Below are 14,604 nucleotides of genomic sequence, written 5' to 3' on the forward strand. Positions count from 1 at the left end.
CGTCAACACCCTCATCCAAAATATGGCACAATATAAGACGCTTTTACGGACTTAACCCAGCCAAACAAATCCACGCAATACAAAACCCCGAAAATAACACCCCTACAACTTCTACCAACGAAATTGCTAATATATTTGCACGGCACTTCTCACAGCTTTCAAACGATCGGAACTTCTCAGAGGAGTTCCGAAACAACAAATACAAAAGCAACACATACGACTACACCCTACAAAAAATTACTCTCCTCGAACTAACGTCAGCCTTACAAACGCTTAAGGGAGCCACTCCAGGATTAAATAGAATCTCATATGAAATGATAAAAAACATCTCACGTACCACAAAAAACAGAATAACAGACCTTTTTAACAAAATACTAGACAGTCACATACCGCAAGCCTATAAAACAAGCCTCGTCATACCGATCCTCAAGCCAAAAACTGAAAAAACAAAAATAAATTCATACAGACCCATATCCCTCAACTGCTGTCTTGCAAAAACTCTCGACAAAATAATTGCTAAAAGACTATGGTGGTTTGTAACCGTGAATAAAGTGCTTAATCAAAACCAATTTGGCTTCAAAAAAGGAAAATCGACTTCGGACAGTCTACTCTACGTAGACTACCTCATAATGAAGTCAAAGAAGCACACATCACTCATCTCTCTTGACTTCTCAAGAGCCTTCGATCGAGTAGGGGTGCACACCATTACAGACCAACTCCAGGAGTGGAAAATAGGCCCTAAAATAATAAATTACATAAAAAATTTCATGCTCAATAGAAAAATAATTGTCCGTGTAGGACCTCACATATCCAATTCTCATCCCCTACATAACGGTATCCCCCAAGGATCACCTATATCAGTTATACTATTCTTAATAGCCTACAATAAACTAGCAAATACTATAGCCTTACACAAAAATATTAAATTTAACGCATACGCCGACGATTTCTTCCTCATAATAAACTGCCAAGAAAAGAGAAATAAAAACCTCAACTTAGACTACATTTTAAATAATATAAACACCTGGTGCTCATATTCCGGAGCATCCCTTCCCCTAGCAAGGTGCAAACACCTTCACATTTGCAAAAAACGCAACTGCACTTGTACTATAACCTGCAACAACATACAAATACCCACCGTCACCTCTCTCAAAATCCTAGGATTAACAATTAACAATAAATACAAGTGGAACACACACATAAACTCACTAATACCCTCACTCCACCAAAAACTAAATATAATAAAATGCCTATCCAGCCATAAATTTAATTGCAATACCTACACACTCCTTCACGTCGCCAAAGCAACGGTCATTGCTAAACTGGAATACGGTTTGTTCCTTTACGGACACTCACCGAAAAGCACCTTAAACAAATTAAAGACCCTGTTCAATGCTGCGCTTCGCCTAGCCTAGCCCTTGGAGCCTTCCGAACAACCCCCATATCTAACTTAATCAACGAGTCCAATATTCTCACAATAGAGCAAAAACGAGACCTACAAACAGCCAAGCTTAGCAAAAACTTAATTTTTTCCAGAGACACACCCATACACAAATTTGTTAAGCATCGGAAAATCAGAAAAAACCTAACCACCATAGACCGAACCATACAACTCTGCCTCTCACTAAACTTACCATACCAACCACAAAAACTACAAAAATTCAATCCACCTTGGGAAATCCCCAATCTTATAGATACAACGTTCAGAATCCACAAGAAACAAACACCCCCAGACACATATCGAAAACTATACGAACATACCAAAGATAGACACAAATCCTACAAGTTTATATTCACAGACGGATCAAAAATAAATTCCACAATAACTTACGCAGTCACAACAGAAAACCACATTTTAAAATATGGTATGCTCCCCCCATACTCTTCAGTACTCTCCGCCGAAATAATAGCCATCCAAGAAGCAATTGATCATGTCAAAAGTTTGAGGGGTAAATTCATGATTTGCTCTGACTCCCTCTCAGCAATTGTAACAACTCTTACTCAAACAAAATCCGATCACATCTAACAAAGCTAGCACCAAAAATAAAAGTATTGTGGATTCCTGGCCATGTAGGCATAGCAGGCAATGAGCTAGCCGACCAAACCGCTAAGTCAGCAGCGAAAATCCCTCTCATTTTCACCCCAAACATAAATTTAACAGACATAAACAAACATTTAAGGTCAGAATTCTCAACAAGACAGGAACAAAACTTTGAACAATGCAGTCAATGGTATAAATCCATAAACAAAGACAACACGAACATCGACAAATACATAACCTCTTTTAACCCAAAGTCGAGCAGGCTCGACCAAATAAAAATAGTACGCCTCAGACTAGGCCACACAAAACTTACCCACGAACACTACTTCAACCAGAACCAAACATCCCCATGCCCCTTTTGCCAAGGAGACAACACCATATCCCACCTACTCAACTCATGCCCATCACTCCATCAAATAAAGCACTCTATCTTTAAAAACACAAACCCACTTAACCTACTCAACCAACTAAACACAGATAACCTTCAAAAAATAATATCTTTTCTAAAAGAATCAAATTTGTTCCACAAAACATGAAGTCCAAAATCAGAAAATTGTAACTAAAATGTAATTATGTAAATATATAACCCACGAACCTCCGTTCATAGACCTAAGCTATTCATAACCTAAGACTTAAAACATGTATAAAATCTCATTATCAACTAGACTTTAAAGCCAAAGGCCCCGCTGCCAGTGCTATACCCACTAAGCTAGTTTAGTTTTGTAAACTGCTCTACCTTTAATAATAATAATAATAATAATAATAATAATAACAAGTGCCTGAAAAATTGTAAAAAAAAAAGGTAAACAAGTCCATCAGCTGTTTTCGGGTCTTCACCCTCCCCTAAAAATCATTCCAACGTTAGAGTAGGCATGCACAAGCCTCTTGCAGAACAACAAAAACTTAAAAGCAATCGGCGCTTTAAGTGACTCCGACTGAAATATACTCTGTTAGTATAGTATACACTATAGTATATAGTGTTAGTAGTATACACTTAAGGGGTTATATACAGTTGTACCGCGCAAAAATATGGATTTTTATCGATTTTTTTTTGACACCATAGAAAATATTTATGAAAAATGTTTTACCAACGTTGTTTAGTACATGTTTCTGGGTACTTAATTAAATTTTTTCATAAAAAACGATTGCATAACAAAAACGTTATAGCCGAATTCCCGGATCGTCTTTTTTCCATGGTGTCTTGCGGTGGACATGATTTCTCGAAAACGGTTCATCCGAAATCCAAAATTCAAAAAAGTTTAGTTAGTATATTGTATTGTCTAGTCCGTGAACGAGGGATTTTTAAAAATTTTGACTAAAAAAAAAATGGCGACGTTTTTAACAAAAAATGTATTTTTTCAAGGCATAAGATTTTCGTTTTTTGTGCTTTAAAAAAGGATTTAAAAAAAAAATTAAAAATCCCTGGTTCACGGACTAGCTAATATTATAATAAATAAGTGGTCAAAATTTGGTGTTGATCGGATAAGTAGTTTTTTAGTAATCGTGTCCACCGCAAAGGTAATTTCCCAAAAAAAAGATTCTGAGATAATCGCGTTTAAAGTTTCAAGTTTGTTCAAGTTTTATATGCAGATAGTGCGCTATAAATAGCTACAGCTTCGGTTCTAATGCTCCGATCGTTATGAATTTTTGTGAGAGTATTCCCAATATAATATACTTTAAGAATATGCAATAAAAAAAAAATCGTTTTTTTCATATATCACAACTGTATATAACCCCTAAATCTTATTCCTAAATAAATTAAAAATGTATGCTGATATAATAAAAAATATAATATAATTTCTTTCGTCATTTCATCAAATACGAATACCCGAATTTTGTTAGGGTAGCAAGCCTGAAAAGTAAGAAAAATCAAAATTTTGTGCGCTGGCTTCGAAACGAAATCGCACGCACACATACACCCATGTATGTGAATGTGTGACACGCATACATACGAAGATCAACCGAAGCGCAGGCCAACCTTCTTCATCGCGCTCCGTTTAGAGACTGAGAAACAGAAAATATTTAATGAGAGAATGAGCGTAAGATGAACGAACGATGAGCGTAAGAGAGCGTAAGAAATCCGCTCTGGGGCCTGTCGCAAGAAATTTTCGCGTCCATTTTCGTTGTATGAAATGGGTTGTCTATATGCTGTATGGTTAGTGGTGTCGCCTACTCTAAAATTAGAAGTGCTTAAAAATGCACGCCATGAATACAAACAAAATTGAATTAAACTTTTTAACAATTGTGAAGTTAAAAAACTGGCTGTCGATATTGGGTCTGTCTACAAAAGGCAGAACTCATAAATCGTTTTAACGCATTGCCAATAGAGAATCGGGATGATCTTCCTGAATTCAATACTACGGAAACAAAAATGCGTAATAACAATGAAAGCAACGAGCAACAAAATTTGGCTGCCCAAAATGAAATTGTACAATATAGTGAAATAGAAGCTGCTATTTCACACGGTAGTGAAACTGACGCCACAGAGGCGCTACAAGAAAACAACGTTGAACATTCGAGATTGAACAAGAACATTCGACGGCTCGAGAGTATTCAACAGTTGCAAAGGGAGTTGAGCGAAAAATGTGAACAGTTACGTCAAATGCGACCGTCAAAATATCGTCGAAACAACAACAACAAAGATCAGCAGAGAATGACAATGACGCAGAAAAACACGGCGAAAAAGATGAGGAAAGCGGTGATGGCAGCAGCGAGGACAGAGACAACAACTGTGTGGCAGTATGCAGCAGCAACACGAGCGGCGACAAAGATACAGAGAGCGACAACAATGGCCAAGCTAGAAATGGCGGCGCAAGTAACAACTTAGCGTCACTACAGAAAGAGAGAGAGAGACACAGCATGCAAAATAGTTTTGCCACGTCACTGGCAAAGGAAGCAACGCTGAAACTTTCGGGAAACTGCGGTGCGGGGTTCTGGGTAAATTACCTAAAGGGCATTGAACAAGTCTATGGTTTAAATGCTGAAGCTTTACGAATGCTAATGTTTGCAAAGTTAAAAGGTAATGCTCATGCCTGGCTTGACGATCCTGTTAACAAGATATACGATAAACTCATTTTGGCCTTTGGAAAAAAAGTTTCAAAAACTGATGCCAGGCGCCACTGATGCCAAGATGGGTCAATTTGTGGGTATTTTGTGCGCGTATAGGAAGAGTTCTAGTAAAATCAACAACCATGTAAGACATTTTAAGGTATATTTTTTAAAGGGTTATATCTTTTTATCTTCAAAAAATCGAAAATTTTTTGATTGCTTTATCTTGAAGAACAACTCTTTAAGAACATTTTCCCAAATTTTCATAGAGATTGGAGCAGTAGAAAAAAAGTTACAGCGCTCCTAACCCCGCGCCTCGTCGCGGCCTTGAACTGAACTTGAAACTTTAAACGTGAATATCTCGAAATGGTGTTTCTTGAAAAATGACTTTGCGGTGACATGGATTGGCGGAAAACTACTGAACCGATTTACTTCAAATTTTTTTTTTAAATGTTCGTAATGAAATTCTTCTGTGCTTGAACGGTCGACCTTTCACGCACGACTTTCGCCGAAATGAATTTTTTAGTGAAATTTCTAGAGACCAAAAAGTTTATTTTTAGCATAGAACGTTCCCCTATGCATAAAAAAAATGTTTAAATCGATCGTTCAAGCACAAGGAATTACACTAAACTAATGCAATTTTTGTACTTTAATGGTTTCAGTTGACCTGTTCGACCTGGGTAACTGTCACCGCAAGGCACTAAAAAAAAAGCCTCTAAGGGAAACAGCCACCCCTTAAAAACTATTTAATAGTTTTCCACCAAATTGTGCACAAACATTGTTAATAAAGTGTACTATCAAAAAATTAAAACATCCGTGTAATTAAATAATTGCTATACCTAAAAAAAATCCGAACTTTCCTCTTTTTCTTCGACAAAGAAGGTATATAACCCCTTAAACAAAAACAAACTGTTTATGATTACAGAAGGGATCATAGACTCGGGCAGAACAATTTCTATTGTTAAAAAGTCCTGCATTCCAAAGGGAATTTCATTAAACATAGTATTTAATAAATATTATGGATTAAACAAGAGCTGACAAAACCAAGAGTATTTGGCAAAACCTTATATTTCATATTGATAGAATCAATAAAAATTATTTTTGAACTTGTGGCAAGTTCAACTTTCACTTCTCGTTCTCGACCAAACTCGATAACTCACGCGAGTATCGACATTACGGGAGTACATCTCCAAGAGACACATTCTCTCGCCTATCAGCTTCGTCAGCTTCGTCAGCTTCGTCCGCCGCCACTGCAGAGTCTTTGCCGCATTCATCTCCCGATCATCTTTTTAGTTTTAAATATAAGTATATAGTGAACAATAAATATAAGTTAGACGATGACGACGCCGACGCCGAGATTTTTCACGATACCGTTACTCGCGGTGTTGACGCAGTTATAAACCGTGTAGCTGTGAAAATACCGCCGTTTTGGCCCGAACACCCAGATTTATGGCTATCGCAAATCTAAGCCCAATTCGTTCTGGCGGGAATAACCTCGGACGAAACGAAATTTAACACAATCCTAGCGTCAATCGAAGACCGGGTGTTGGCCCGAATTGCCGACGCCATCGTCAACCAACCACGCACAGGCAAGTACGAAAATTTGAAATCGTGCATTCTGGAATGCTTCTACGAAAGCGAACAAAAGATCTCCAGAAGTTAATATCGGAGACCGACCTTGGTGACAAGCGCCCCACGAAACTGCTCAACGAGTAAAACCCACTCGCCGCAAACAAAGTTCAAGAATCTTTCTTGAAAGCACTGTAGCTGCAGCGCTTACCAACACAAGTGCAAGCGATCTTGCAAGCATCGGATGCCAGCCTAGCAAACTTAGCTAAGTTGGCAAATAAAGTGATGGAAGTCGGTGATTTTTATCAGGTACGCACCGTCGACGCCAAGTCGGCGCCAACCAGCAGCACCGTTTTCGACGATCGTCTAGACCGCATCGAAAAAGAAATCAACGGTTCAGAAACCGTTCTCGCAAGAACAGCTTGCGAACGGATCGCAACAGCGTCGTAGCTGGAGACATGTGTTGGTACCACAGCAAATTTGGCAACCATGCTCTTTTTCATCCGAACCAAAAAATTAAAACAATCTTCGGATTCGGCGGACAAATTCTAAGAAGACCACAACACAATTGCCCGCCTCGCCATCGCCTCGTTTCTCATCGATACCGGCGCCGACATTTCAGTGATGCCACCCTGCAAAAACGCAAAAACTACGCTCACTCCAAAGCTTCTTTTTGCCGCCAATGGCACGAAAATACAAACCTATGGAGAAAAACGCATAGCATTGTCACTGGGATTGCGACGAAACTTCGTGTGGACTTTCGTGATAGCTGACGTCAACTGCGCTATCATCGGATCCGACTTTCTTCAACATTTTGACTTACTTGTCGATATGAAACGACGCAAACTCATCGATCGGGCTACGCTGCTGGAATCAAAATGTCACGCGCCCCAACGTAAAATCAACGAGGTTTTATCCTACGACACGAGTAACCAATACGCTACGTTGCTTCACGAATATCGCGATCTCGCAACGATCAACTCGAACCGGCTGCCAGCAACGTCCGAAGTAACGCACTTCATCTCGACCAACGGCCCGCCTACTCACGCCCGCGCCCGACGCCACGCGCCCGACAAACTCAAAGCTGCACAATCCGAGTTCTGCTACCTCATCGAGAAAGGAATATGCCGTCCCTCAAATAGCAACTGGTCCAGCCCTTTGCACCTGGTAAAGAAAGCAAATGGAGAGTGGCGACCGTGCAGCTACTACCGAGCACTGAACAACGTAACAGTGCCGGATAGATATCCGATTCCGTACATACTGGATGTAACGAGCATCTTATACGGTAAGAAGATATTTTCGAAAATCGATCTGCAAAAAGCATATCACCAAATTCCTGTCGAACCACAAGATATTCCCAAAACAGCAATTATCACGCCTTTTGGACTATTCGAATTTTTGTTCATGACGTTCGGTCTGCGCAAACTTTTCAACGTCACATAAACGACGTCACACAAGGCCTCGACTTCGTTTTTGCATACATCGACGACATTCTGATCGCTTCAGAATCCGAGGCGCAGCACGAGACACACCTCCGCACGATCCTCGACCGCCTTCGAAAGGCACATCTCACCGTAAACTTTGAGAAGTGCCAATTCGGTAAGACACAACTCACATTCCTGGGACACGACATCAGTTAGCACGGCTTAAAACCATCCGAAGCCAAAGTGGAAGCCATACGGCACTTTAAAAAACCGCTTATCGCTAAAGACCTAAAAAAGTTTCTGGGCATGATTAATTTCTACAGGCCGTTTATCCAACGAGCAGCTCAGAACCAGCACATACTCCAGACGCTGATCCAAGGCAATAAAAAGAACGACAAAACCCCGATACTTTGGTACAAAAGCCGACTACGCATTCACCGCCTGCAAGAACGAGCTTGCAAACGCTACGTTGTTGAACTACATGGCACCAAACTCACAATTAACGCTAACCACCGATGCAACCGACGACGCTATGGGTTCCGTAGCACATCAGATCATCAACGGGTAGACACAACCACTGGGATTCTTCTCCAGGAAATTCACATCGACGCAAAAGAAGTACAAAAAGAAGTTTTCACCGACCACAAGCCGCTTATGTACGCCTTCAGTCAAAACAGCGAGAAAGCATCACCTCGACGCGCTCGGCAACTGGATTTTATCAGCCAATTCAGCACCGATATCCGGCACATCTCTGGAGAAGAAAACAACGTGGCTGATCTTCTCTCACGCATCGATGCCATCAAACACGTAAACTTCGACGAGATGGCACTGGAACAGGAAAACGATGCGGAACTACAATCGCTACTTAATTCTGACGCCGAAAAACCCATTTCACTAACAAAATTGTCCCTTGCAGGCTCAAACAAGCCATTGTACTGCCACGTCGCCAATAACCATACACGTCCGTTTGTGCCCAAATGCCTACGCCAAATCGTGGTTGAGGCCCTAGATTCGCTGAGCCATCCGGGAGTTAAGGCAACAAACAAGTTGGTCGAAAAACACTACGGCCCCGCATGGCGAAGGATGTCGCTAAAATCGTACGCTCTTGCATCCCGTGCCAGAAGGCCAAAATCCAACGTCACACCAAATCGCCACTAGGAGAGTACACCGCCAGCGACGCCCGTTTCGAACACATAAATATCGACATAGTCGGCCCGCTGCCTTCATCGAACGGATACCGATACTGCCTCACGTGTATCGATCGTTTCTCAAGATGGCCCGCAGCAATTCCTTTAGTAGACATCACAGCACAATCTTTAGCTAACGCACTGATAACGGGCTGGTTCGCTCAGTACGGTATTCCTCTCCACATCACAACCGATCTGGGTCGACAATTCGAGTCTACATTATTTCAAGAGCTTTCTAAAATTTGTGGTTTTAAGCACCTGCGGACGATGGCGTACCACCCGCAAGCCAATGGTATGATCGAACGCTGGCACAGAACGTTAAAAGCTGCTTTAAAATGCGTCGATCCAATCAACTGGAGAAGTTCCCTGCATCTAATCCTACTCGGGCTTCGCACAACAATCAAAAGTGACATCGGGCTGAGCCCTGCTGAAATGGTTTATGGCACAACACTACGAGTGCCAGGCGGATTTTTTGCACCGAGCACACAAAAACACACTGAGTCCGAGATCACCGAGGCTCTTCAAAAAACCATGTCTCAACTGCCAACCACTAAGCCAGTGCACCATCATACACCGCAAGAATTTGTGTACCCGCACCTAAACCATTGTACCCACGTCTTCGTCCGAGTGGATCGAGTGAAAACCCCGTTGGCAGCAAACTACGAGGGTCCTTTCGAAGTGGTAACAAAACACGACAAATATTTTACACTCAAGGGCCACACAAAGGACAACAAGGTTTCCATCGATCGACTTAAACCAGCTTACATCTTCAAAGACGTAAAGCCTCCAACACAGGAGCAGACGACAGCGCCAACTGCTCAGACACCCGAGAAAGTGTCAAGATCAGGACGACGAATCAGATTCCCAGCAAAGTATCTTTCCCAACTGGAACTCTAGGAAGGGGGTACTGTGGCAACCCTTTTCACTTCTCGTTCTCGACCAAACTCGATAACTCACGCGAGTATCGGTATTACGGGAGTACATCTCCAAGAGACACACTCTCTCGTCTAGCAGCTTCGTCAGCTTCGTCCGCCGCCACTGCAGAGTCTTTGCCGCATTCATCTCCCGATCATCTTTTTAGTTTTAAATATAAGTATATAGTGAACAATAAATATAAGTAAAGTAAAAACTAATTGTTTCTAAGGAGTCAATGAGCCATGATATTATTTTGGGTAGAGATTTTATTCATGCCGGTGGCTATAGCCTGTATTAACATGGATACTCTAGAAGCGGTTTGAGATAAAAAACCATCACCATCTGAGATAAAAACCAAGTCAAGTTTGGATTCTAACAAATTGTTTCACGCGAATACGGAAACACTCAAATTTAAGAAAAGGAAAATTGTTGAGAATAAATTTTTAGGTTACCACGCCTTAGGTTACCAGGTTACCATAATGAAAATGAAACAAAGCAAAAAACTGTTAAGAAAAAAGTTAAGAAAACTGTTACGAGCAAAGACAATTTGCAACTGTTAAGTGAAGAAAATGTTATAGGTACTGTCGGCCCAACGCTCAAAAAAGTTTTTAAGAAAATGCTTAAGAAAAGTATATAAATATATGTATATATAAAAATAATAATGCAAATATTTTAATTATAGAAACGAACAGTTTTGAAGACATTTTAGTTATTTGCCAAGGGCCTTACCTTGGTATAAAAGAATAAAAATGATGAAGAAAAGATTAGAAAAAAGTAAAAAGAAAAAAGATAAAATGTATAAAATGAAAAATGGAATTCCATATAGGAAATCAAACGATGGCAGGATACACTTTTATGTACTGAAGACATGGAAAATCATGTACTACATAAATATCACAACGAATTAGTGCACATAGGCAAGAACAGAATAATGGAAGCAATTAGTAAAATTTATGGGTTTAAGAATTTAAAAGATAAATGCATGACCCATATTGGAAATTGTTTTCATTGTTGACTAAATTTAAAATTAACAGAATTATATAGCTATGTATATGGGCTATTCCGAGAATGAGAATGAGAATGTTCAAATAAAAATATGTTGAGAATGTTCAAATAAAAATATCAAATAATGACAGAGATACAGCTCATAATTCGAGAGCGCGCCTACACCGAATAGTATGAGTTACTCGGTAGCGTCTAAACTTTAAACGCGTTTTTCTCGGAACTACATTTTTGTGTGCGGCGCAGGTGTTTCACAAAATTCTATGGTACCGATCTAGCTAAAATTTGGATATGTTGTTCTAAAAAGTCAGACTTCTGTCCCGTACTAGAATCAATTATTTTTTATAATTAGTTTTTTATTTATCAATATTTTAAAATAAATTTTTTTAATTTTGTTTTGGATGAGCCGTCGAAATCACCTGCGCCAGGGACCTACCACTTTTTTTAGATGCATACTTTGGCATGCTATAAAGTGTATTAAACTACACAAAAATAAATAAAAATAAATATTTTCAAATATTTTGTGATGCCTATAAAGACATATTCAAAAATTGAAACGATCGCATTATTTTGCATTACAAACAAGAAAGGAAAGCTAACTTCGGGCGGAGCCGAAGTTGATATACCCTTGCAGTTAAAACCGTATATATATCGCAAACATCGGATATAGTTGGCCGATCCTTATGGGAATAAAATAATATAACCCAATTTATTATAATATAAAATCTAAAAAAAAGTCCCAAACTTCTATCTTCAAAAATACCAGAGTTGGTATTTCTACCAAAAAACATTTTCGATCGTTCAGTTATATGGCAGCTAAAAGATATAGTCGGCCGATCGTTATGAAATTTGGTAGGTCGAATTAACTGACCAAAAATATAATCTGTACCAAGTTTCAGCTTTCTATCTTCAAAAACACGAAAGTTTGGTCATTTCCGATCGTTCAGTTATATGGCAGCTATAGGATATAGTCGGCCGATCCTTATGAAATTTGGAATGACGTAATGTTTTGCCAAAAATAGCTCTCATGTCAAATTTAAACTCTCTAACTCTAAAAACATAAAAGTTATACCATTTCCGATCAATCAGTTATATGGCAGCTATAGGATATAGTCGGCCGATCCGGGCCGTTCCGACTTATATACTGCGTGCAAAGGAAAGAAGGGTGTGTGCAAAGTTTCAAGACGATAGCTTTAAAACTGAGAGACTAGTTCGCGTAGAAACAGACAGACGGACAGACAGACGGACAGACAGACGGACAGACAGACGGACAGACGGACATGCTCATATCAACTCAGGAGGTGATCCTGATCTCCGACCCTATACTTTATAGGGTCGGAGATGTCTCCTTCACTGCGTTGCACACTTTTGACCAAAATTATAATACCCTCTGCAAGGGTATAAAAATTTTTGTTTAAATAACCTCTAAAAGTAGGCCTGAAAATGGGACTACACCCTTAATATTGGTTTGTATCAGGGGTGGGCAAGCCCATGGCTCCTCGGGCTCTCAAGGCTCCCCCCGTTATTCGTAATTTTTGGCGCCAACAAATCGGTCCAGACGATCGAGTCGCGCGGTCAGTGAGCCGTGAAGATTTACTAAAACAATGCTACACAAATTCCGAGGCAGGTAGCGGGCCCGACCCCACGGTCCCGAGTTTGCAACAACAATTATTAAGGGTCCGTTTGCGCACAACGCGACGACAACCATCGCGAGGGTGGTGGTTGTTGTTGTAATTTGTTGTTTGGCCAAGCTGCGGCTCCGACCGTTAGATTTCGTGCCTGGTTAAAAATAAAAAATAAAAAAAAAAATGTATTATAAAATGTAAAAATGTAGGTACAAATGTAGTAAAAATGTGTTCGTTGTTTGGTGCTTCATTTCCGCACCGTTATTTGATAGTCGCGCTTAGTTAAAAAGTCAAAAACAGGTTTCGTCTAAATAATTATGCCGACTAGGATATGGGTTTATAACCTCTAAAAATCTTAAAATGAACTATAAAAATAGTTTGGCGTTAAATGTTTTTTAAAAAACATTCCTGTACTGGCGCTACAGAATTTTCCATGTTACATACATGTTACATTCCATGTTACATTCCTCGGCCAGTGGAAGACGTGCCATGCATGTTTTATATTCCACAACGACCATATATGTCAATCGGAAGTTAATACAATATACCCTTGTACTAACCTAGTCCCGGTTTAATAATAACATTAAGAAACGGTCGCTATTTTTTGTTGGGCTGTGTTTGTTGGCCATGTATCTGGGCAGATATTTCTAATAACTAAATTTTGTTATTCTCAGGTGGAGATGCAGCAACTACGACATGCATATAACCGGCTAATAAATCAAATGAATAATATTTATAGTCAAAGACTTTGGTTTATAATGCTTGAACAATTTTTTATGAAATACGTTTGGTCTGGTACTGGAATGGTTATGGTGTCGCTTCCAATCTTGACAGGAAGTGATAGTAGAACTTCGACAGGTCATATCAACAAAGAATCAAATGTTAGTGAACGCACTCAATATTTAACAACAGCTAGAAATTTACTTATTTCTGCGGCGGATGCAATTGAGAGGTTGATGTCCTCCTATAAAGAGATAGTGGCTCTTGCTGGTTACACTTCCCGGGTTGCTGGAATGATGGATGTATTTGAGGAAACCGCTCAAGGAGTTTATTGCAAGGCTACTGTTGTAAACAATGATGATAAGAATGCAATTATTGAGTTCCGTAATGGAAAACCAATTGCAAAGGGTCGCATAGTTTATACAAATGATCCAAATAATATGGCGATTACCCTAAGAGAGGTCCCAGTAGTGACGCCTAACTGTGATATAGTTGTACCCAACTTAACATTATGTATACAGCCTGGTGTACATTTATTAATAACTGGCCCAAATGGATGCGGAAAGTCAAGTTTGTTCCGGATATTAAGTGGACTTTGGCCAATATATGCTGGCGAATTACAAATTCCTCGGCCAGTGGAAGACGTGCCATGCATGTTTTATATTCCACAACGACCATATATGTCAATCGGAAGTTTATGCGACCAAATAATATACCCTGATACACGGGATGATATGAAGCGCAAGAAAATAACTGATAAAGAATTAAACAATATTTTAAAAATGGTTAGCCTTGAACACATTGTCCAACGGTAAGTAATTGTAATTTCGAAAATTCTCATCATCATGAGAATTGTCGACCCAATGGATTAATATATTTTTGATCAGGATTACCTCCTTAGCCCATATAAGCATGTCCGTTTGTCTGTTTCTACGTGTTTCTACGTGTTTCTACTAGTCTCTCTGTTTCAAACTTTTCGCACATCCTACTTTACTTTGCACGCTGTATATAAGTGGAAACGGCTGTTCGGCCGACTATATTTTAAAGTTGACAGTTATAGGCTTAACTTTGGC

The 14,604-nt window shown here is 39.7% G+C and overlaps 1 protein-coding gene across 7 annotated transcripts in view; it reads left to right on the forward strand.

The window, feature by feature from the left end:
• Positions 1-14,604, forward strand: part of Abcd1 (ATP binding cassette subfamily D) — a 100,888-nt gene that overhangs the window by 85,507 nt on the left and 777 nt on the right. For 6 of the 7 annotated variants that reach the window (XM_043213419.2, XM_070282353.1, XM_070282352.1 and 3 more), the window contains one exon: positions 13,486-14,342. The exons of the other annotated variant lie outside the window; for it this stretch is intronic. In XM_043213419.2, the coding sequence (XP_043069354.1) occupies positions 13,486-14,342 (857 nt within the window). The remainder of the gene's footprint in view (positions 1-13,485; positions 14,343-14,604) is intronic. 7 annotated transcript variants of the gene reach the window in all.

The sequence above is a fragment of the Drosophila bipectinata genome, chromosome 4, assembly GCF_030179905.1.
Source record: "Drosophila bipectinata strain 14024-0381.07 chromosome 4, DbipHiC1v2, whole genome shotgun sequence".
In the NCBI taxonomy this organism is placed as follows: domain Eukaryota; kingdom Metazoa; phylum Arthropoda; class Insecta; order Diptera; family Drosophilidae; genus Drosophila; species Drosophila bipectinata.